The 24141-nt window shown below is 43.6% G+C and overlaps 1 protein-coding gene across 3 annotated transcripts; it reads left to right on the top strand.

The window, feature by feature from the left end:
* Nucleotides 1-279: 279 nt before the first annotated feature.
* On the top strand, nt 280-24141 carry KLHL20 (kelch like family member 20). Of its 3 annotated transcripts, XM_027658529.1 has the most exons (13): nt 281-382; nt 492-552; nt 7792-8365; nt 12530-12688; nt 14241-14335; nt 15524-15639; nt 16502-16685; nt 17896-18039; nt 18313-18446; nt 19031-19239; nt 20818-20924; nt 22253-22333; nt 22418-24141. In XM_027658529.1, the coding sequence occupies exons 2-13, from the start codon at nt 530-532 to the stop codon at nt 22446-22448; spliced, it is 1857 nt and encodes a 618-aa protein (XP_027514330.1). In that variant the 5' UTR covers nt 281-382; nt 492-529; the 3' UTR covers nt 22449-24141. The 3 variants fall into 3 exon arrangements, with proteins under 3 accessions (XP_027514331.1, XP_027514330.1, XP_027514329.1); XM_027658530.1 differs by having other exon boundaries at nt 280-382; nt 22253-24141; XM_027658528.1 differs by lacking the exons at nt 281-382; nt 492-552 and having other exon boundaries at nt 7760-8365.

The following is a 24141-nucleotide window of genomic DNA, read 5'->3' as shown; positions in this document are numbered from 1 at the left end:
TTTTATCTTCTATCAAATTCTGGCTCTGCAGCATAGCTGGTGAGCAGGGCTGTGCTGTTTATTAGGTGCCAGCCTGCCTTAAATCTCTGCTAAATGTGCGAGGGAGAGATACCTCCTGGCTCTGAGCAAGGAGTGAGAGTGAGCATCCTGTTACTTCAGATATTTTTTTTCCTTTGGTGGAACAGTTTTAAGGATTCAGGGAGGCAGGCAGTTTGCTGACTTTATGATGTGTGTGTTCCATTTGCCTAAGGAATCTTTATGCAGCTGTGGTGAAAATATTTTTGATGCTGTTGATGTTTTCTTCTGCTTTATTCTCTGCAATCCAGGCATCGTTAATCTGGGCTATGAATTTATAGCTGGATGAGAGCTTGAAGGCACACTAGTACATGGTTGTGGTCAGTTCTGTTGTCTTAGAGGCAGACTGAAAAGGGGGGAAAAGGGTTCTCTTGCTTCAGGAATCACCTTTTTTTTCTCTTTTTCTTTTGCATCAGGTCTTGAAGTGTAGGGTGAAGGTTTCTCTTCACGGTGCATGGACGGAAAGCCAATGCGTAGGTAAGATACAAAAAACAATTGTTCTTCTCTTTTCCAGATAGGATAAACGATTTGAGTTGGTTTTGTATGTGCTTAGACTGTAAAATGTTGTTTGGTTTTAGGTTTTGTTTTTTTTTTAAAAAGCTTGGCTAGGAGAACTAGAATATAAATCATTCCTCCTTAATCCTTACTTCAATGGATTTAGTTTTCAATATTTACAAGACCAGATGTCTTTAAGGAAGAGTATGGAACACAAGTTATAGTAATTCTCTACCCCCCCTTTACTTCCCCCATTTACTGTCATATTTAAAATTCAGTGTTTGACTACTTAGGTATTCAAATGGTATAAAATAATCTGCCTGGGAATAAATTTAAACTTGATTTCCAAGGGGCATTATTTTTCCCTTAACTGAGGGAGTTTGATGGGTGAGGTCTTGGGTGAAAAGGAGATTTCCTTTTCTAATTATGGATGCCAGCTGCCTCAGCTCTAATGAGCTGGAGATGCAGCTGAAGTTTAATTCAGGGGAGTTCTTGCTGTGGTTATGTCAGAAACATTATCTATCATATAGAGAAAAAGTTGTCACAGTAATTCAGCACGATGACAGGTTTGCAAACAGGGTTTCCTGCTAGTTCTAGTTGCTTTTCACTATTTGATGGCAATCCCACAACAGAACTTAACAGCAAATATATTTCTGTACCTGATACAGGCTGTGTGGAAGCTGAAGTTCTTCTCCTCTAAATGAACTCAACTTATGCATTTTGCTTAGTCTGTGCTCTTTGGGATGTCAAAAGAAGGAAAACTTTATAATGAGTAATTCTGTAAACAGTCGTGTAAGAGAGGGCAAGAATTTTAACCATAGATGAATATACAGAGCATTTTTAGCTGCAGAAACCATTAGCCTCCATTCTGTGTAAAGAGGAAATAAATAAATACTCATTTAAGCCCTTGAAGAATGGCATGGTGTTGTTTAATTAAATGAACTTCTCAAGCACAACAGAAAAGGACTGTGCTGCTGCTGCAGTTAAGCTAATGAGTAAACCCTGGGACATAATATGGGCATCGCTGGGGCTGTGTATTGTTCAATACTTTTGCCAAGATAAGAGATGTGGTTTGGGCAATGAGGAGCTGTATATGACTTTTACAGTGAATTCCTTTGTGTCCAGGATAGGTTAAATAGCAGATGAGTTCTCATCCCTCTTAGTCTTCTACAATGGAGATTGTTTAAATCTTAACCAACATAAACCCACAGCTTTTTGGGTTTTTATGTTGTGCTCCATTTATCAAAATGTTTTTGCAAAGTGACATGAAACTGGTGACTAGCTTAGCTTGTGTTCGTGTTTTCTTGTACTCTATTTTTCATGTTCCTTGTGGAGAAATTGTGGTTCTGGATTTATTTTCATGCTTGCTGTTTTCTGCGTGTCGCACTGAGGCAGAGATTTAAAGTGCTGAAGTTTGTGTATCTTTTTTTTGGGGTTGTGGTCTTGGACTTGCTGTAGTGGAAGTTCTCTTTGTCACTCAGACTGGGTAGTTTTAGTGGTGGACAACAGCACAGGGCTGAAGAAGTAGAGGGTTGGTTTTTTATTATTGCTGCAGTCTGACCTGACAGGCACGTCTATGTATCGTGCTCTATATTCATTTCTTGAATACGTTTGCATGTTTTAAAGGGCCTCTGTGTGGATTGTTAAAATTTCTGTTTGTTCTTTTGCTGCGTGTCTTAGCAGAAAATGATGAAAGGTTTCCAATTGGATTTTGGGCTCAGATCTTCCTAGGAAGACCAGCTAAACAGATGGCAGAGCTCTTCCTTTTATGCTTTTACTCCGGGCTCTGCAGCCATTTAACATGCCATGGGAGGGTCCTGGGAAGTACTGCAAAGAGAGGGGAGGGAGGCTTGGTCAGTACTGGGTTAGTAAACACAGTGAGATGGTATCAAATGCATTCAGAGGGTGGGAAGTACAGTTTGAACAGACAAGGAATTCCAGCTATTCCTGTCAAGATTATAGTAGAGAAAATGCTTTGATGCTCAAACAGGATGCGTCTTGCATGAGGAATGAAGGGAAAGTTGGGACAGGCTATTCTTGCTCACTGTCAGGGAAGCAGGAGAATGTGGTTTTGCTGAAGGTATAAACAAGGCAGTGGGGACCTCTCCAGTGAAGGGCATGGTCCTGCAGCACCGAAACAGGGGCAAAGCAGATCTGATGGTCAGGGTCAGCCGAGAGTCCCATACTCCTCAGGCAAGTCTGTAGGGATGAGGAAGGACGGAGATCAAGCCAGGAGGCCAGTTCAGCAGGTCATTATCAGTGGGGTGCACAGTCAGGTGCAGACATGTCTTTAACATAGGCATGAGGGCTTGAGGAGCCCCCAAGCAAAGTGGGGAGGCTCTCCCAGCTCTTTCTCACCGGCTTTTTCCCGGCAGCCTTTTCCCAGGTTTCAGCTGTGTTGTATCAGAGCTGGCTTGAGCACAGACAGCCAGACTCTGCTATAGGAAGGAGGCTTCTGGTCCTGATCTTGCACTTGGGGCTCTCGTGTGCACTCAGGAAGTTATCCACCTGCTTGGACATAGGTCTTGCTCAAAACAAAGTAGAAAAGGCTCAGGAAGGTTTTGGAAGACTCCAGCAGTGATCTCATCTTTCAGAGTATGGGCATCCTCATTAGTGGAACAGTTTTCTGGGCTTGCTCAGTGAATATCAAACTAAACAATGTAAATAGGAACAAGTACACCAGATGTTCTCCTTTTCTGTAAAATAAAATAATATTGCAGGCAGGTTTATCTGCTTGTTTGCTTAACTTTGTTGAGAAAGTATACTGAAATTTTGCTGGTTAGGCAAGAAAATGAATCATTGGTATTTTTACTAATAATCAAACTTTTAGCTAACTAATTCCTAGAGTGATGATTGCCACAATAAAGCATTTCCATTTACTTAGTTGGCGGTGTTGTGGTGATGACTTTTGTTGCCAAAGGCTGGGCCAAATCAAAGGACTTTGTTCTAGAAGTTCTGTAATGAGTATAGGAAATATTTCCTTTGTGTATGTGTTAACTTCAAAGCAAGGCACTGACAGAAATGGATACTGATCTGGTTTGTTATTTTTATTTGCTACTAAAATCTCTTGCTACTGAAACCCACTACAGCAATGTATGATTTTTGGATTTCAGTTGATGTTTTTAACCTGAGACTTGTTCTGTTTCATAGGCCCTTAAGTCACCCTGTTGTTTTCTGTTGAACTGTGTTAAAGCCAGCTCGTAGTCTCATGCTAAAACATACATTACCATAAGCAAAAAAAGCAGATTCGAAAGTGCTCTATGACAGTAGGTGTGTTATTAGGTATTTTTTTGAATTTTGGAAGAAGCTGCTGCAAGGATGGATGTCTCATAGACGCCTGTGCAAACAAATGAAGTTTTGAGAACTGGCATAGCGGAATAAAATGGAGGCAGAGCAGGCTGTTTATTTAGCTGACTTAGTGTTGCAGACTGCCTGTGCTCCCATTTGTACTTCTCAGCAGTGTGCTACAAAAACTGATCCTTTGTCAGCCCTTTCTTAATCCCATTGTATTTGCTGATTTCCCCGGCCCTGCATTTTGATGGAAGCTAATCCCAGAATATCTGCATAGCTGGGTGTGAATCTTTTATCCTTGCATACACATTTCCTCTCCAATCCTGATCCTCAGCCCTCCTTAATCACCTCGAGTATTCAGGAGCAGCTCTGAGCTCTGCGTGTGGGGGGAGGCAGCTCCCCTACCATGTGAGAATCAAGTGCTGCCTTCTGTCTTTCACACCTCTAAGCTACTGACTCATCATTTCATTCTCTATGCATATATATGCATAATGCACACATAATGCAGTGGAATTATTGTCCTCGTGGAGGCACATGCCATCAGACATTGTCCTTTCCATTCACACTTCTGTGGCTGTGTATAACAGCAACCCACCGTGCTTAACATCAAACATCTGGGTTGATCCAGCGTGGAAATTCCTAAGTCCATTGCTCACTAGCTTCTGCATTACCCAGAGATAAGTTATGGATGAATCAGGAGTTCTGATTTGATTATTACTCTCTTTTCTGTCCATTCAATTTTCTTTAGTCATTAACCAGCAGTTTCTCTCCTGGAGGAAGGAGGCTGGATACAGTGCAGGCTCTTAGATAAATGCTGATGGGAACAATGCAGGAATGGCTCCAGTTCTTATTAACCAGACTCCTTTTCAGTTACTTAGAGTGTTCAGCAGGGCCTCATTTAGGCAGAAAAATCCTGTTCTGTCCTGGCTAGGAAGGACTAGGACTAATTCCCAAATCTGGCCAAGTAATCATGTGGCATAACATGGTGCATCCCATCTCTCTGCAAGAAGTCTTGTGTGGTGGGATTGGCAGGCTTCTCTGTATTCCCTGTGGCAGCATAGCCTTAATCTCATCCTTCTCTACTTGGATCCTGTGCCAGTCTAAAAAGCTCTTTGAGATCTGTTTTGGGGCTCTTTTTGTCATTGAGGAAAACCTACAGGGTTTAGGTTAGGTGGCAGGAAAAGGTTTTTCACTCAGAGGGTGGTTGGGCACTGGAACAGGCTCTACAGGGAAGTGGTCACAGCCCCAGTGCTGCCGGAGCTCAAGAAGCATTTGGATAACGCTCTCGGGCACACAGTGGGATTGTTGTGGTGTCCTGTGCAGGGTCAGGAGTTGGACTTTGATGATCCTGATGGGTCCCTTCCAGCTTAGCATATTCTATGATTCTGTGAAAGAATGTCCTGCCCTGGATGTGTGCCATGTCCTGTGATCTGTAATTATGTGAAATGGGTTTTTATTTGAAGAATGCCTGTTCTGTGTTTAGATGCTTTGACTGACAGCCTGGTCAAGACAAACTGTCCAAAATTCTAGTAACATGTGTCTTAATAGAGCTCTTATTTTTTTCCTTTTTTTTCTCCTGGGGGTTGGTTTGACATAGTTTCAAACCCCTATTGCACAATGAAATCCACTTGGCTTTCTTAGCAAGAGCTAAACTCTACAGGGGAGTGATTGTCACCACCTTTCTCCCTTTCTTGGTTGAGGGATTAAATTATTTACCCTCTGGCCTTGGCTGCTGAGGACTATGAAATTAAGCCAATTAGGTAAATTAACGTTCAGCCAAGATTTTTGTAGAGGTACCATTAAATTTGGTTTGTGTGTGCTGCTGCTAAGGGGTCTTAGCTGCATTGTTTGTGAGGAACTTGGCAGAGCTTTGAAAAGGGTTGTCAAACCCCACAAGGTGAATTTAGGTTGTGAGGGACAAGAGTGGGTGGAGGAGAGCGAGAGCAGTATAACAGCAGAAGGATTTGTCAGAGGTGTCAGGAAAGGAGAACGGTGATGGATGTAAAAAGGATGGAGTAGGGATGAAAAAAACAAGGCATTTAAGGTGCAGAGGCTGAGCAGGAGCAAGCAGCAAAACCCAGAGGGGAGGCCCAGCTGGATCTGTGTAACTAAGATATGAGGGAGAGGTAATGGTCTGAAACATCTGAGTATGATGATCAAGGAGAGGGTGTGGAGGGAATGGGAAAACAGGCTAAGATTCAAGTGAATAATTTGGGCTGCTGCAAAGAGACTGGTTTCCCTGTGGTTAGAAAGTGCATTTGACATAATAATGAGAGGAAAAGATGCAAGTTTGGGTTTTTTTAATTCTTTCCTTCAAGCCTGCTGCAAAATACATTGAGCAATGGCAAAGCCAAGCTAGATTTCCTTTTAACTCTTAGTATGAACAAAGTGAGGCAGTGACAGCTCACATATACCACTGCACCAGACAAACTGGTAGTAGAGACAGCACGTATTGGGTCTTTCAGTAGATCTCCAACAGCCATAAACCATCAGTATTCTGATATATTGCTCAATATACTTTTATTGCTCTAAGTCATGGTTTTCCTTTGGCATGGGAAGAGGCAACGGTTTCCTGATTTTCTTTTATTTTCCTAGTAGCTGATATTTCACTGGTGCTGGCACATCTTTTTAAATGATTGTGTATGATATGTGGCAGAAATTCACACATGCTTGGGACATGCAAAACGGCATCTCAGTTATGTGAGTGCTGATCTGCTTATTTAGTCTGATTGCTAAACGTAAAGTTCAGTTTAATTCTTCTTGTTCAGCACAGTCATGACTTGACAGTGAAGCTCGGGGTGCAGGCAGATGTTTGTGCAAAGTGAGGTCAGAGATGTGCCGTCTTGGTTCACCCCTGCAGAACTGCAGAAGGGCTCCTGTTTTCTGGAGTGATGGCATACATGTTGTGAAGCATGATCTGTCAGCATTGTTGTGCTGCTGGGCAGGAGGATATTGCACTTAAGCTGTGGCAGAGCTGACATCTCTTCAGAGATGTGAGTGATAAAGGAAAGGTACCTAAACTGCCATAAAGAATGACATCAGTTATCTAGAATATTTTTCCTACTCTGTGCCAGTGACTTAGTGTATATATTCTTAAGTCATTCTTCATCTCTAAAGTTACCATCCTGACTTTATTATCTTCCTTTTTTGGTAGGCTGATAGTTGTGGACACTTGGATTGTTTCAACTATTTGGTCTGATAATCCCATTTTCCTTCTGTAGTCCTTACTCTGCCATTCTTGAGAAAGATTAACCTTCTTCTGAAACGTGTCAGGGAAGGTGGATTGAGGCAGGAGCCTCCATAATTCAAAAATAACTGAAAAGGTGATGATTAAATGGGTATTCTGTGAACCCGAAAGATACTCATGGTAGGCTGCAGACCATCTTAAGTTACTGAAGTCTGTGAGGCAGTTTAGTGTGTTCAGATATTACAGTGATGAGCGGCCCTATTAAAAACGTAGGTAGAAGAACAGAGAAATTTGGTTAAATCATGGAGCTGGAATTCTTTGCAGTGGAAATCCATCTCCAGCTCTGTCAGAGAAAACTCAAGTGATGGCGGGCAAGTCAGCTGATCTCTGCTTTGAGTCACTCTCTGAAATGGGGATAATGCCTCTCCACCACACAAGGCTGCAGCAAGGTTCAGTTCATAAATATGTGAGTGTAGCTGGATATTACAGCGGTGTGTCATAGAAAGCGTATAAAAATAGCTATAAACAGAAGCCTGCTGCAAGTTGGCATTTGTTTACTTCCAAGCAAGCTTGGGTTTGAGTCGGATTCCTCTTTCATGTGATCACGTGCCTGTTTTCCAGCATGGACTCACGGGCACTGCTGGTTTCTGTGCTCGTAACCGGTGCGAGCTGCAGGGCTTTGGTGCTCGGTCGGCAGTGGGCTTGCTGACGATGGTGCTGTATTATTATTTCCTGCGCTGCAGGTGTACCAGTACTCGGCCAGGAGAGACCGGAATGGACGTGACCAGCCGCTGCACACTCGGAGATCCCAACAAGCTGCCCGAGGGGGTGCCGCAGCCCGCTCGCATGCCCTACATCTCCGACAAGCACCCCCGGCAGACGTTGGAAGTCATCAACCTCCTCCGGAAGCACCGGGAGCTGTGCGATGTGGTGCTGGTAGTGGGCGCCAAGAAGATCTACGCCCACAGGGTGATCCTGTCAGCCTGCAGCCCCTACTTCCGAGCCATGTTCACCGGGGAGCTGGCAGAGTCCCGGCAGACGGAGGTCGTGATCAGGGACATCGACGAGAGGGCCATGGAACTGCTGATCGACTTTGCCTACACCTCTCAGATCACTGTAGAAGAGGGGAATGTCCAGACCTTGTTGCCTGCTGCTTGCCTTCTCCAGCTGGCCGAGATCCAGGAGGCCTGCTGCGAGTTCCTTAAGAGACAGTTGGACCCTTCCAATTGCCTGGGCATCCGAGCTTTTGCTGACACTCACTCGTGCCGTGAACTGCTGAGGATTGCTGACAAGTTCACACAGCACAACTTCCAGGAGGTAAGAAACTGGTGTGCTGGAGTCATGGGGTAAAATGTCTCAGTGTGTCCTGTGAGAGCTTTGAGCAACTCATTTTGTTCTTCTTTCCAAATCCTACCTTTACATCTATTCTGTGCCCTAACAGTGATGGGTGCCAGATGTTAGGTGGGGAAGAAAGAGGGTAGGACTGTGTTGTACTTATGGTTTGTATATGATCCACAGCATTTCTTCTCTGAGAATTGTGTGGTGAGTGCTACGTGAGAGACAGGGTCATGGGTGCAATTGGATTTGGCATTGGATCTGACATGGCAGCACAGCGGTATGACATTCCATTCCTCTTTCAGAGGTGTTCTGCATTCTATGTGATTGGAGGGCAGACAGGTGTTAAAGTAAGGACAACACATCAGTAGAACCAAAAAAATTGATGTTGAGCTCTGGGATTGGAAAAGTGGGTGTATAGGGGAGCATACAGCTGCCTCAGTGGAGACCTCGACTCCCTTGCTGGAGCAGAACTAGGGTTTGGCATCTATTATTCAGCAGAAGTTGTGTGAAAGTAATTCAGATGTGTAATATTGTAGCTGACCTTTATATACTCAAATCTCATCCTTTGTTAATTCTGCTTAGATGATATTTTGGGGAAAAAAAGATACCAGCAGCTGGTTCAGGGAAGGATCAGCATAACAATTAGGATTCTGTGAGCAATAGTCAAGAGATGGATCTTTACTGAACTGTTACACCCAAATACATAAAGGAGCCTAACCCTTAAGTAGTGTCTTTCCTGAGCCCTGGTAGGAAGGGCAGGAATTTGTGTATGTTTTGGAAGCAGCTACTCTGTAGGAGTGTGCTCAGCATGAAGATTGGGTCCTCTGCTAGAGAGATTCATCTCTTGCCTCTTGCAGAAACTGCCCTTTGCTATCCCTTGGAACAGGTAGCCTGATGTGGAGAAATCTCTTCCCACCAGCTTTGCAGGTAGATCCTTTCCAAAGGGAGTAACTCCAGTGCTGACTCCTGATGCTGATTTAGTTTCCCTAGAGAAGCAGCAGTGTGTAAGTGCTGTGAGTGATTGCAGCTTGCTGTCTTTTTTTCCTTAAACATGCAGGAAGCCAATTGGCACTGTATTAATTTCAGTCAAGTTGAACTTAAGAAAAATCCGAGCAGAATCAAACACAAAACGTGACTGTTGGACACAGTGAACACAATACTTGTTATTTAATTGCGGACACAACATCAGTTTACTGTATAAGTTGCAATTAAATGCATCTTTTCTAACCAAATAGTTTGAGATGAGTTCATTTTTGATGATTTCACTAAACCCTACATTTTAGATGGCCATTTCCTGTGCTCTGTGCTTGCTCTGCAGTTCTATTCTTCTGCATTTTTTTGGGGAACAAGATGGTAACCAGATGGTTGTTTATTTTCAGTGCTTGGTCATTTTAATGGTTAGAATTTGTTATTACATGAGTAGGGCATACTTACAAGCCTCTAAATAACTTTTTAACAGCTTAACAATTTTGTTTTAAAATGTTTTAGCATTAATACACACAGCTGGCTTTTAAGAGCTGCTTGCTATGAGCTTCTTTTCTTTTGCAGTCACTTGAAGACAACTTACTGTCTTCCTTATCCCTTCTAAAGCACACAAAGACAAAAGTTTTGGATTGAAGAAAACACTTTTCCTCATAGATAATGCAAATTATAATTGGCTTAACTGAATCACAGCCTCTGGAAAACAATGGCTTGGAATCGAGCACTGTTTCTTTGGCCTGGGCAGGTTTTGGTGTCCCCTTCAGTGCTTCAGGAGTTTTGCAGCTCTTCATCCCTAATGACCACTTCTGCTTCCACTGTTTCTCTGCAGAAAATGTTAGTGGTGCTGCTTGTTGGGATTGTATTCCTTCTACCTGTGCTTTCCATCGGAACGGTGGATTGGTAATCCTTGATGGAAGCCAAGGATTTGGCTACTTAACCATCCTCCACTGTGGAGGCTGAGAACTGACAAAAAATGTGCCTTCTTCTGCAGAGGCTGTATGGTCCTGGTTCCTCCAAGCTGGCAAATAGAAACAAGAGATGGGAAATTCCTGGATGGCGATGTGAAATACTAAGCACTAGGCATCAGGCCAACCCATGCAGTTACTTTGAATGCAGTTTGAATTGCTTCATGTCCTCTGCTGTGCTAACCTCTGGTTCTATTAATTTTTATGTGTATTGCTGCATTACATCATTAACTTCTGGGTAAAATGTTTTTCCAATTTTTTCCATTCCCCCCAATTTAATTTCTTGCCTAAAACCCCTAGTGAATCTTGTGCATGTAATGTGAAATGGTTCTATTAGCAACTCCTCTGTACAAAAACAGCCTTTGTGGTTTTCTTTTTTTCTTGCTTGGTCTCTTGACATCTGTGTGAAGGAAAGAAATACGCTTAAGGATGAACAACTTGTGCTTTTATCAAGAGACAAAAATTGCACTCCATATTGTATAGTCTGACATTTATTCTATCTGTAAAAACAGTGATGCACATGAATATTGCAGAGGAAATGAAACACATCCAATTCTTGTTCAGTAAGCAAGTCAGTCAAATAGATCATTAATATTAGTCAGGTAATTATGAGTGTCCTTATAATTAAGCCAAAATAAGCCTTAGCATTTAAAATAATGATTTGTTTTACTATGTAAACTAACGAGTTGCATGGTAGTAATAACTTGGTTTAAAGTGCTTCCAGTGCTTTGAGTTTTGTGAGGCCATTGATGCAGCTGGGTTTTGTGAGGGTGGAAGAGCCTGGATGACCATCCTTAGCTCATAAACTTCCAGAGCTGCTGTTTTCAGAGTCTGAGGCTGCATTACAGGCTGTCAGAGTGAAGTTTACCGTAAACTTGTCTTTGTAGAAGGGAAGAAGACTGGAAAAATGCTGATAAAGATCTTTAATGACCAACCCAGTTCTTAGTCTAAGGCCTGAGCAGTGTGTGGGCCAGCCTTGTTGTGGCCCTTACTGCCCCTGGAAGCCTGTGGGACCCAAGAACCAAGTCTGGACCTCGTTGTCTGCTGTGTTCTTTTTTAACAGTATTTTCTGTTGTCAGTTTTTTGGCAATTCCTGCATGTTTGTTCAGTGCCCTTAAATAACTTCTTTAGGTAATTAAAAGGACTGCACAGCTGACTGCTGTTGAGATGATCGTGTCAAAGAATGTTTTTCTTTAATTTATGCAACAAATCATGAAATAAGTCAGAGAATTCTAATGTGGTAGCAAACGATAAGGACAAGCCACTGAACCTCTCAGAGATTACATGCTACAGGCTGGAGATGCTTGTAGGGAAGCCAAACTGGTGGTTATCAGTCAAGCAGTTTTTATTTTGATCCTTGCATCTTTCTCATCTACCTGGTGTCTGTGCAGGAGCTGTGGTTGTGTGCGAGCTCTCAAGGCAGTGTTTGTGACTCACGTGTGCTCTGTGCTGTGCTGTGTGAGCAGTCCTCCAGCAGCAGCCAAAGCCTCCTGAGAAACTTGGTTGCTATCTTGGATGCTGAAGGAATTAATGTGTTTGCAGATTGTCAGTGGCTTGAATTTCACAAGAGATCAGTCCTTAGGGGCTCAGGAGGCTCTGATTCCCTCTTTAGTGCATCTCGACTTGTGCATACTCCATGTATATATTTAGACCAAATCAAAGAGGCAGGATCAAATGAGTTCCTCTCCTGAAGTATTTTCTGGTCTGCCACAAATCAGCATTCAGGCTTTCCATGTTCTCTGCAGTGCCTCTGGTAACTTATTTGAGACTCTTATTTTTGTGTGCTGTTTTGGTTTTCTTGTGAATCAGTACAGCTTTTGAGTCACGTATTTATCACAGTATTATTCTGCCTTATATATTAGACACTGCAGACAAGGAGACTGATTTTAAAGAAGGGCTTTGTTTTTCCTAAATTTTGAAACCTGATCAGTGTGTTTTGTGGTTTAACCCTTTAGGAGAATCCTATAAAAAAAACTTAGTGTAAAATTCCCTGTCACTTGCATCCCCATCTAAAAAGTGCCCTTGTTGTGTTGGTGGGGACTGGCTGCAGTCTGCTCTGTGCAGCAAACCCTTCATATGTTGGTATTGAAACTCATGGGTATTTGACATATTACTGGGTTAGTCTGTGAAGTGCTGGGGTGGTGGCTCTGGTGCTTTGGCCTCTGTCCTTACTTTCTTACTTCTTTTGCTTTCCCAGGTAATGGAGAGTGAGGAGTTCATGCTGCTTCCTGCCAATCAGCTCATAGACATTATATCCAGCGACGAGTTAAATGTGCGCAGCGAAGAGCAAGTGTTCAATGCCGTGATGGCCTGGGTGAAGTACAGCATTCAGGAAAGAAGACCCCAGCTGCCACAGGTAATCCTGAGCACGGTAACATTCCCGGCTGCTTTATCCAGGAGGAGACTGAGGAGGGGTCATAGGGTGGTGCCACAGCAGTTCTGAATGCACACAGAGCCACTGAACTTCTCCCTGCCTCCCACCCGTGTTAGGTGGCTTGCACTTCATCTAGGCTGGAAGCTGCACTGGCTAGAACCTTAAATAGGGAATTTGGCAGATTGTTTCCAGGTAGGACTTGCCAAACTAGCTGACTCCAGCAGTCTGTCCAGACAAACCTGCCTGCACTGCTTTGAGTGTTGTATCAAAAACACAGTTGAGAAGAAAAAGCTTGTCTCGGTTTGCGATGCATCTTTAAGCTCTGCTGCTTGATTTGTGCCTCAGCCCTCATGGAGCTTGTCAGAATGGTTTTGTTGGAATGCAGTACTTCATCTAAGCCAAGGCATTTCAGGGAGCAGAACCCATTCTGACAAAGCTGTCAGCCCAAAGCCTCTGAAGTCTCGGGCTGGCTGATCAAAAGAGGTGAGCGTCTGCCTGCCTCAGTGTTTCTGCTTTGGAAGTAGACATTAAATGCAACTTTATTTACTGGAAAGCTTTTGAAAATGGCTTTAAATAAACAAACCAAACTGGAAAAACCTGCTGTTCTCAAGGCAGGTCTTCATGCTTTTATAACTGTCTATACCTGCTTACACCTTTGAATTCTAAACCATTGTGAAAGGAGTGTTATTACTTATTGTTCATTTACTCTGCAATGCCACTCAGGTTTGAGAGAGCTAAACTACTAACTAAATTAGTGTTCAGGCAGATGTATTGACATTGTGTCATTTTTTTTAAAGATTTCCAACTGTGACCTTGTTTTCAGCTGTTAATAGATCCAGTGGATTGTCCCCTTTCAAAGACTGATTTTCTTCTGGGTATCTAAATTGGTATATTAAAAAGGCAAAGGTGCTGTAAGATGAGCTGTATTTAACTGAAGTGCCAGGTTTTGGGTAAGGTAAATGCCCATGCATGTGTGCCACAGGAATTATTAACTGTCTGTCAAAATTTGTTAGCCACTGTGGAGCAAGTCCAGAGGAGGACACCAAGATGATTAGAAAGATAGTGCACCTCTCCTATGAGGAAAGGTTGAGAGAATTCGAATTGTTCAGCCTGGAAAAGAGAAGACTTTGGGGTGACCTAATTGTGGCCCTCCAGTACCTGAAGTGATCCTACAAGCTGATGGGGCCAGGAGAGACAGGGCAAGGAGGAATGGCTTCAAACTGACAGAGGGCAGGGTTAGATTGGATAGTTGGAAGAAATTCTTACCTGTGAGCATGGTGAGGCACTGGAAGAGGTTGCCCAGAGAAGCTGTGGCTGCCCCATCCCTGGAAGTGTTCAAAGCTGGGCTGGATAAAGCTCTGAGCAACCTGGTCTGGTGGAAGGAGTCCCTGCCCGTGGCAGGGGAATTGGAACCAGATGACGTTTGGGTTGGGAGGGATTTAAAGCATTCTATGATTGTACTGTTTTCTGTTTCGCTTCTTGCATCTCTGTGGGTATATGTGGTTCACCACTGACGTTCTGTTTTGTGTTTCAGGTCCTGCAGCATGTCCGCCTGCCGCTGCTGAGTCCCAAGTTCCTTGTGGGTACAGTGGGTTCTGATCCGCTAATTAAGAGTGATGAGGAATGCCGGTAAATCTCCTCAGTGATTCACAGAACTGGATTGTGTTGTTCTCTGAAATTGTGCTGATTTGTCAGTGCTAAGTGGGTGATGCCTCACAATTTCATCTTTTCAACTGGAAGGAGAAGAGAAGCAAGAAAAAGTGTTTTCTATTTCCATAATAGTCAGTGTGTGCCCTAGAAGTGTTTTGATTCTTTCTGGTTTTCAGTGAAATAGCAAACTTTGAGTGTGCAGTTTGGCTGTTGGTTTGACCTTTCCATGTATTGATTTTCATTTTGCCTTTTTTTCCCCGCTCTAGTCATGGCCTTTTATTACAGCTTAGCTTTTACATGGCTTTCATGATGATCTCAGTAAGAGTTCAAGTATCTTTTCTATGTAAAATGTCTGCACTTTGATAATTGAATTGAACTCTGGGATTAGAGTCTGCTCTTTCCCACAGTGCTAATGCAGGGAAGTTGTCATTTCCCCCTCTTATGGTACGAGTCTCACCTTTCTGGCTCTGCAGAGTTCTGTGTCATCCATAAAGCCCACGATTTTTCTTGTGCTTGTTGTAAAAATGTTCAGGGGATAGGCTGAACTCTTCTCTTCCTGAATAAGCATTCATACTGGGGGAGTTCCACCTTTGTAGGGGGAAGGAGGACTTTTTTGTTCTTTTTTTGTTTTATTCAAGGGTTTGGAATATTAGGATTAGTCCAGGTGGCAAGTCATGAATGGATGGACAGTGTGAGCTGGCCAGAGCTGATGGAGAAAATAATTATCAAAGGGTACTATCTCCATCTAATGGTTGTGTGTGTATTATGTATTTGTGTGCTTTCCAACTCCTGTTCTGTTCTGAGGCAAAACAACTGATTGTTAAGTTTTAGCTTGAGGCAGACTGGGTTTTTGTTTTTTGGGCAGCAAGCCTGACAAATATCTTATCATAGTTTTTTATCAGTCTTTTTATAGCAAGTGGTATCTGTTATTAACTCTGGCCAAATATTAGTGCTGGTTTACTGCTGTCACTGGGGTTAATGGCTTGTAAGCAACTGTATTTAGGTGACAGTGTGAGTTTTAACTAGAGCTGTTTATGCACTTGTGTGATCTGTGAATACCTGAAGAGCATGACTAGTGCTGGCTGCTCTTGCCATCAGTTCTGATTCATACCTTCTCCTGAGACTGCGGGTGAGCTTTAGGTATTAATATTTTCCTGTCTGGCACAGGGATCTCGTGGATGAAGCTAAAAATTATCTGCTGTTGCCCCAAGAGCGGCCGCTGATGCAGGGACCAAGAACTAGGCCACGCAAACCCATCCGCTGTGGAGAGGTGCTCTTTGCAGGTGTGTATCTTTGCAGGTGTGTGTGTAGTGCCCAAAGGAGAGCTACAAATATGGTGAAGGGTCCAGAGGGGCCATACAGGAGCGGCTGAGGTCACTGTGTTTGTTCAGTGTGGAAAGGAGAATGAGGACAGACCTCATCGCATCCTGCAGCTTCGTCTCAGGGGGAATCAGAGGGGCAGGCTATGATCTCTGCTCTCTGGTGACCAGCGATAGAACATGAGGGAGTGGCATGAAGCTGTGTCAGAGGAGGTCTAGGTTAGGTTTTAGGAAAAGGTTTTTCACCCAGAGCATGGTCTGGCACTGGAACAGTGGGAAGTGGTCACAGCCCCAGGCCTGACAGAGCTCAAGGAGCACTTGAACAACACTCTCAGGCACGTGGTGTGATCTTTGGGGCTGTCCTGTGCAAGGCCAGGAGTTGGACTTTGTTCCTAGTGGGTCCCTTCCAGCTCAGACTGTCCTATGATTCTGTGTATCATCCCTGCTGGCTTAGGCCAGGAGACTCCAGGCAGGATTTTCTGGTGGTGGTGTTCCTATAATGCCAGTCTTCACAACATATTTCTGAAATGACCTGTGCATTAATATTTGGAGGTTTGACTTTCCTTACACTTTCTTACTTGTGTGATTTCTTTGGTGCTGTGAATGCCACAGTATTTCTGAACTTAAGTAAAGTTCTTTACTTAAGCATTAAAAAATGCTCCTGAAAACCATATTCTGCTTTCTAATTATAAACCTCAGAATGACTCAGAGATGGGGCTACTGGCACACGGCTGGCAGAGTCTAAAGGGGTTATTTGTGCCAGGAGCACGTGCAGTGGGTGAGCTCAGGGTGTTTGAATGGCACTGTCTCCTGTGTTTGGTTGCAGTGGGGGGCTGGTGTAGCGGGGACGCGATTTCCAGCGTGGAGCGCTACGACCCTCAGACCAACGAGTGGAGGATGGTGGCTTCCATGAGCAAAAGGCGCTGTGGCGTTGGAGTCAGTGTTCTGGATGATCTCCTCTATGCTGTGGGAGGCCACGACGGTTCCTCCTATCTTAACAGCGTAGAAAGGTAGGTCTCCACAAGGCCACTGTGCAGAATGTTAACTCAGAATGTTTAAACCTGGGTGCAGCCTCTTGGAAGTGAGTTCGTTTTGCCAAGTGTGTTCTTGTTCTGCTGAAAACCTGAAATTTATGTTACACATGATCTATATTTCCTCCCCCCTTGCACACTCCTTCAATATTGTGTTGCTTTGCTGCCGAAGTAGGACTTTGTGCGTAGCAGCTTGTGTCATGTTATCCCCAGCTTAATGAGACAAGCCATAGCCTTTGGAATAGGGCAGGAATCTCTAAGAGATGGGTCTGGGTATAATTGTTGGGAGGAGTGATGGTCTTGGTTAACCTCCTTTGCAATTGCTGGTTTGTTTTTAGCTTTGTTGAGGAAGGTGAGGTTACAGTAAGCACTTCTTAGTTGTTGAGGGAAAGATCCTGAAATTTTATTGTGGAGTGGCAACTAGAGAATTAAGGAACCTTGGCACTTAGACAGAAGAAGGAAAATAGGTCAGTTTTAGACCTATGAAAGACTTAAGTCAAACAAGTTTTACCAAGCTTCCTGTTTCTGGGAGCTGCATGTGGCAATTCCCATGCCTAAAAGCCACGACTCAAATCTTGTACTCAAATCATGACTCAAATCTTCTAGTATTCTAAATCTTGGCTGTGTAACAAATCCAATGAGCTATGCAAATATCTCCTCCCTCCTCGGGCCTCCCCATCTTCCCACCTATCTCTTGGATATTCCCAGATTCCCAAGTCATGACTCTAGCCTTACATCTCCCACGTCCTGCACTTTCTTGCTATGCACCATGTCTCCTTGTCTCTGGATTCCCAAGTCCATCTGGTTCCTTCATCTTTTATCTGGAAGCGCAGGTCCCAGTGCTGGCTGAGTTCTCATGTGAACTACAGAGAACACAGAGCAGAGTAACTCTGGCTGCTGCTCTTTGCATAGCTGCAAGTTACCACATGCCAGCCAGTCCCTGCTAACCTGCTGTCTCAGGAACCTGAACCTTTGATCCTCAGCTTGAATCATCTCAAGCTGCAGTTTGAACATCCCCAGAATAACATGTACTTGGATGCATTATATCACTTCAGGGGTTTTATCCAACTTACAAAGAGCTGTGTTGCAGTTTAAGCTCAAGATAGGCAGGTTTCACAGCCTCAGTAGCTCCTGAGCATGGGAGAGTCTAAAGCAGACCTAGACAGGTAATTTGTGCTGTTTTTTCCAGGTATGATCCCAAGACCAATCAGTGGAGCAGTGATGTGGCCCCCACCAGCACCTGCAGGACCAGTGTTGGAGTAGCAGTTCTGGGGGGCTACCTCTATGCTGTGGGTGGCCAGGATGGTGTCTCTTGTCTCAACATTGTGGAAAGGTACTTTTTTTATTACAAATATAAAAGGAGGAAGATGTGGGGTACACGGAGAAAGAGGGTCTGTTGAAAGGCACAGTTGATGTAAGACAAGCTGGAGAGGAGGTAGAAAATATACAGGTGTTATAGTGATTTTTGTTTGGAGAGAATCACAGAATCACAGAACATTCTGAGTTGGAAGGGACCCACAGGGATCATCAAGTCCAGGCCAGCGTTGCTGCCCCTTTGTGGAGGTGTCAACACTTCACTAAGCTCCGGTGTTTATTCTTTTGCCAGGTATGATCCCAAAGAAAACAAATGGACCCGAGTGGCTTCCATGAGCACCAGGCGCCTGGGAGTTGCAGTGGCTGTGCTAGGAGGCTTCCTCTATGCTGTGGGAGGCTCTGATGGAACATCTCCTCTCAATACTGGTATGCCTTTTACCGTCCCTTAGTTCCAGTCAGCACTTCTCAAGGTCCTGTTTGTCCTTAATGTCCCCAGATGGCTGTTGAATATTTTAATGATCAGTTTGAGGTGCTTTTTCTTTATTAAATAGCATTTTGCCGTACAGTAATTCACTCTCCAGGCTTGTGAGCCCCTATTACCTGGTTGTGTATGTCATATTTTTCTTTCTCAGTGCTGCATTTGGCAGTGTGTCCTGAATGCAATGCTTCGATTATTTGCATAGCAGTTGCAAGCACATCTTTTTTCCTGCAGTGGCCTTTTTCTGCTGCAGGAAGGAAGGTGCCGAAGGTAAAACTGTTGCAAGATGGTAATGCAGGTCAGTTTGTAGCATTGCCAGCTCCCTCTTGAGTGAAGGTCTGAGTGCCATCGAGGCAGGAGAGAAAATAACAAGTGTTCTGTGGAGGAAAAGAGAGAACACACTGGTTCATCATACCTTTATTGTGTGGAAACTGTAGTGTCTTTACAGTGAGACTTTGGATGAGGGTTCAAAAGTGCAGATCCCTACTGCCTGCCAGCCTTGTTGTCCAAAGACGTGTCGTTTCCTCCGCAGTGGAACGCTACAACCCCCAGGAGAACCGCTGGCACACCATCGCACCCATGGGGACGAGGAGGAAACACCTGGGCTGTGCAGTGTACCAGGACATGATCTATGCTGTGGGAGGCAGGGATGATACAACAGAGCTCAGCAGTGCTGAGAGATACAACCCTCGGACCAACCAGTGGTCTCCTGTTGTGGCCATGACGTCCCGCCGGAGCGGAGTGAGTTTGGCTTGGTTTGCTTGTCCATACCTCACACAGTCATGTGGTGAGAGCACAGGGTAGAGTGTCAGCTCGTGGGTTTTTTTCCCTCTGATTTCTCAGTGAGGGCAAAGGTTTGCAAAAAGCTCTCTAGCAAGACTAGAGGATGAAGTGGTAGCCGTGTCTTGCCCTAGACAGATGTTTAAACTGCCTGAGGATGGGAAAATGGAGTAATTTGAGGGTCTTTTTAAGTATCTTTGGTCCCTGGTACGGAGTCAACTACTTAGGCTTGAAGCAGAGGAGTTTTTAGGTTTTTACTTGGTGACATAGCTGCATTTGGTATGAGGTACTATTAAAGAACACTATCAAAATTAGTACCCGAGTCTCTCTGGATGAATTAGGAGGCGAAAATACTCACTTTCCCAGGAAAAAGCTGGGGAATTGGGTAAGCATGTATTTAGATACAAATTTACCAGCCTTCCAAGTTTTTTCATTGCCATGAGGTGTGTGTGGGAACAGGGTTTCCGGGCTTTCACTTACTTTGTTGCCTCTCTTCACTGAATCCTATGAGTATGGAGAGTGACAGCATGTTCTCATCAACTGCTAATCTTGGTGCTTTCTGTAGACTTGTGAAAGAAAGATTACCACAGTGTTTTAAGTAGTCATGGTGTTTGGGCTCATGCAAATGTTATGAATATTTATCACTGGATATTGGATTATATAGTAAAGAATGGATTAGTTCTATCTGTATGTTAGTATTTCAGTGCCTGGTGAGGCAAGTATGAAATAATTTGAGGAACTTCTGGTTTTGGAGGCAGAGAACACGTTTTTATTTGTCGTCAAAGCACATGGTACACTGTCCAACACTGTTCATTTTAGTTACTGATTAGACACTGACTTTTTATCAGCTGCTTCTATATTTGCTTTCTGTAGAAACTGCTTAACAGAGGCATCTGTATCTGCAGCCCTCCTGAGTCTCCTGACTTCCTCAAAGCCAAAACGAGGACCATTTTACATTGTGTTCCTGCTCATTCTCTGTTATACTACATGTTTGCTGCTGGAAGTGATCATCTATTTGACATTTCAGTGATTTTGTGCTTCTGCAAAATGGCTAAGCAGAAAGGCTGGGGGCCAAGGTGATTTACAGGTGGTCCAACCCCCAGCCTGAGAGGTTTGGGACCAGGGGCTTACCTGTGTTTCTTCTCCTTTAAGTAAGTGTTCCAGGCTGTGGGCTGGAAGTCGCAGCAAGTCACACTTGAGGAAGAATTTCAATCCAGAACATAAGTTTTGGATGAAAAAGGTTTAGATTCTCATGTATCTATTATCATTCACATGGTTCTACTTCTTGTAGCTGTCAATAGGGGGAACCTTCTGCTTTAAGAGATTGTCTAGTTTGAGATATATATTTAACTTTCCATGTCTCATTTTTTAGGTTATTTTATTTCTGCCACACCCTAAAGAAAAATACCCCAACCCTCTCCTGCAGACTGCCTTTCACCAAACATGGTTATTAAATCCTTTTATTGATGTTTTCATTTTAGCCCTTCTTTTCAGGACATCCCAGCTAAGTAGCTGCTGTCTGTGATGGCTGTTTTGCAGGTTGGCCTGGCCGTGGTGAATGGGCAGCTGATGGCAGTGGGGGGGTTTGATGGCACGACGTACTTGAAGACCATCGAGGTGTTTGATCCAGATGCTAACACGTGGAGGTAACTGTTGGGTTTGGGAAACAAGCCAGTAGTGAAATCCAACTGGAGCTGCTGCCACCCAGCTGGAGCTGTCCCAGCCAAACTAGAAAGGTGATGCACACCACAGTGAAGAACTCAGGTGTGGTAGAGCCAGCACAACACTCACATTGTGGCTGTTGCCTTGCATGGAAGTGTAAGAAAGAATCACATTTTGAAAAGTATCCCGATATTCCCCTTGTCCTTGTTTTGGGCTGAGTCTCCTGCTTCCCAATAAAACCAAGCTTGCCCCTAGCAGAAGGAACTCACAGCTGTGATGTAGAATTTGGCCTACTAAGATTTTGCTTTCAAGCTGAGGCTGTGATTTCCAAATCCTTTTGGAGGAGCTCAAACAGAACATGGGAAGTTCTGATGTTTATCCCCTTAAGTCTGCAAGACAGCAATTGGAAGAATTTCATCTGGTGTATGAGCTGAGAGAAATAATATTAAATTGCTGATCCAAAATATGTACTGAGCAGAAAACAGGAAAAGCAGCCTTTGTAGTCATAACTATACTTGAAAGCAATTGATTGTGTATTTATTCCCAAGTCTAATTAGTTTCAAACTTATATGGGTGTTCTTGCTGCTGTAGTAATCTGGTAGGAGTGGGGAATAGAGAGAAATTAATGTTCTTATTCCTACTAGTAGTAGTAGTAGTAGTAGTCGTTTAACCCTTTCCTGCTGAGAAGGGCTGTTGCAAACAGCACTGGAGGAATGTCTCCTTGTTTGTTGAGCCATGGGAATATGCAGCTGAAGTGATTAGGATGCTGGAGTTTATAGGGATCAGATAGCCATAGGAAGTGCAGGAACCATTTCAATTAAAAGGTGGTGCTTGGGATGCACTACATCTTGGTTGAATCAGCTGAATTTAGGGTATTAGAATATAGAATTACTAAAATAATTAGAAATACAAGTAGTTGAATTGTGAGGAGCAAACCTACTCTTGCTCCTGTGTTACCCAAAACATAGCCCAAGATCAGCTACAGCCCACAAAGTTGTTTTCTTGTGTATTCAGACAGGGAGAAAGAAGTCATTACTTGAGTAACACAAATCTGGTGTCAAAAAAAGAGAAGCAGTTTCTGTTTTGAGAGAGAAAGGCCTGAGAAAATACAGCTGTTTACCTTAGTAATGTGTGAGATGTGCTACCCAACTTCTTCATGGTCTACTTTAAATTGGTGATGGTCTAAGTGTGCTCACCGGGGCTGGTTGGGTTTTTTTTCTGTGATAGCTCCAAACTGTGCTCCCAAGGGCTGGTCCATGGTGTCTCCATGAGGGATGTGAACCAGTGTGACCCCAAACCCTTGTCCTTGCAGGTTGTACGGCGGGATGAACTACCGGCGGCTGGGAGGAGGCGTAGGAGTTATCAAAATGACACACTGTGAATCCCATATATGGTAAGCATCCAGCGGGAGGGAGTCCCCTTGGTTCTCATTCCTAGAAAAACTGAAGAGACTTGTTGACACTGGACCTCTTTGCAGCTCTAGTATGCACGGTCTAGATCCAATGTAACTCTTTGAGCCGGTGACTCTTTCTATGGAATTACAAAAATGACTTCTGTGAGAATGTGCCCAACGGGAGACCACGTTGTCAGACTCCAGGGAACCACTGGACAAAAGTAGAAGTGTTGCTTATGTCCGTATTTTTTCTAAATAGTCTACATTTTTTGAATAAACCAAACTGTAACAGTTATTGTAGCGTAAACGATGCTGACGTAGAGACTACATGCTGTACTGGGAGTCTGGCAAGGAGGAGGGTTCCCTGCTTTCCCTCCTGCTGTGTGAGCAGTGGATGTGGCAGCTGCTTGGTGGGCGAAAGAGAAATGTGATACAGAAAACATTGCTTTTGCCTTATTTACAGAGAGCTTCAAAAAAAGTACTTGACCTGCAAGGTGCCACCTTTTGCACAGAAGCTTTTCTGTGCACAGAGTATATTTATTTTTTCATTTAATTTGTATCATGTATTTTCTTTGAGTCGCTCACAGCGATAGTTCCAGCTTTTTATATACATATATATGTGTGCATATATATATATATATGTATTTTATATATATATGTATATATGTGTGATTTGTGTTTCGACCAGCTGGTGGTTTGGGCAGGGCCAGGTCCTGCCAGCTGTTGTGGTTCCAGCCCTTGTGGTATGATTTAGGGTCTCATAGAGTACAGGAGAGCTGTGAGGATGGGTGCCCTGAGTATTTTTCAACTCTTGCTGGAGGCAAGAAGTAGAACTGGAACTCTCATCTATTGACTGAATCAGTGAAGTGCCCAAAAATGGGTGAGAGGGGAAAAGGATTTCAAATGATGCCTTTTTGCTGTACAGTGTATGGTACAAAAGTTCAGCTTTTGTCTCTCCACTCCCCTGTATGTGAACCTTGAAACATCTGCTCACTTACAAAAGCCTTTTTCCTCCTGTTGCCTGCTAGGTATCAGTTCTTGTCTGAAGCTGGGGTGCAGGTGTATCTTATGTTAATTCTGACATTCCCTTCTTGTGCTCTTCCTGGAAGGGCAGACCTGCAGCCAGCTCCTGCCTGCTGAAAAAGGCTTAGACCAGCACCACCTCAGCTGCCCTCTTGTCTGTGTCTTTACAATTCCAGACCACGATGAGATGGTGCCCTCCCTTTTAGTGATTTTTGTGCACTTTGCCTGTGTATAGTTAGAGCAGGGAAAGGTATGAGGCTCATTAGATTTTGGAGGGGAGGGACTGTTTGCTGGCACTGTGAGTAACTGGAGGCACCCAGGGGTGGGGGTAGAGGAAGGAGGAACTCTAGACTCAACAGTTCTGTTTGTACTGTAATTTCTATTGAGTATGAAAAGAATGACCTTTTGCACCTGATCTAACTGTGGACTTTACTAAATCTGGGTTTAAAAGAATAGGAGGACTGTAAATTCTTGAGATGGAAAAAGGCAGTGCTGACATTTTAAGTTCTTTAACTTCATAGTTTGATTCATGTAACTCAGACTTTAATGTGCTTGAATATAGTAAAAATTACACTACAGTCATAAATGGGTCATTAAACCTATTTTTAAAAGCCCCTTTCCCCCTAAAGGTCGGTATTCTTGTGTTTACATTGAAGATCATTTGCACCTTTACAAGGAAAACAAGTATTCTGTAAACAAATGTTTACATGTATCATTTATGCTTTTTTCTAGCATGAGTAACTTGTATAAATAGTGCTATCTTAATAAATTTCTTTTATGCTGTT

The sequence above is a fragment of the Corapipo altera genome, unplaced genomic scaffold (genome assembly GCF_003945725.1).
Source record: "Corapipo altera isolate COAL_440 unplaced genomic scaffold, ASM394572v1 79, whole genome shotgun sequence".
Taxonomy (NCBI): domain Eukaryota; kingdom Metazoa; phylum Chordata; class Aves; order Passeriformes; family Pipridae; genus Corapipo; species Corapipo altera.
This window is presented reverse-complemented; position numbering and strand designations above follow the sequence as displayed.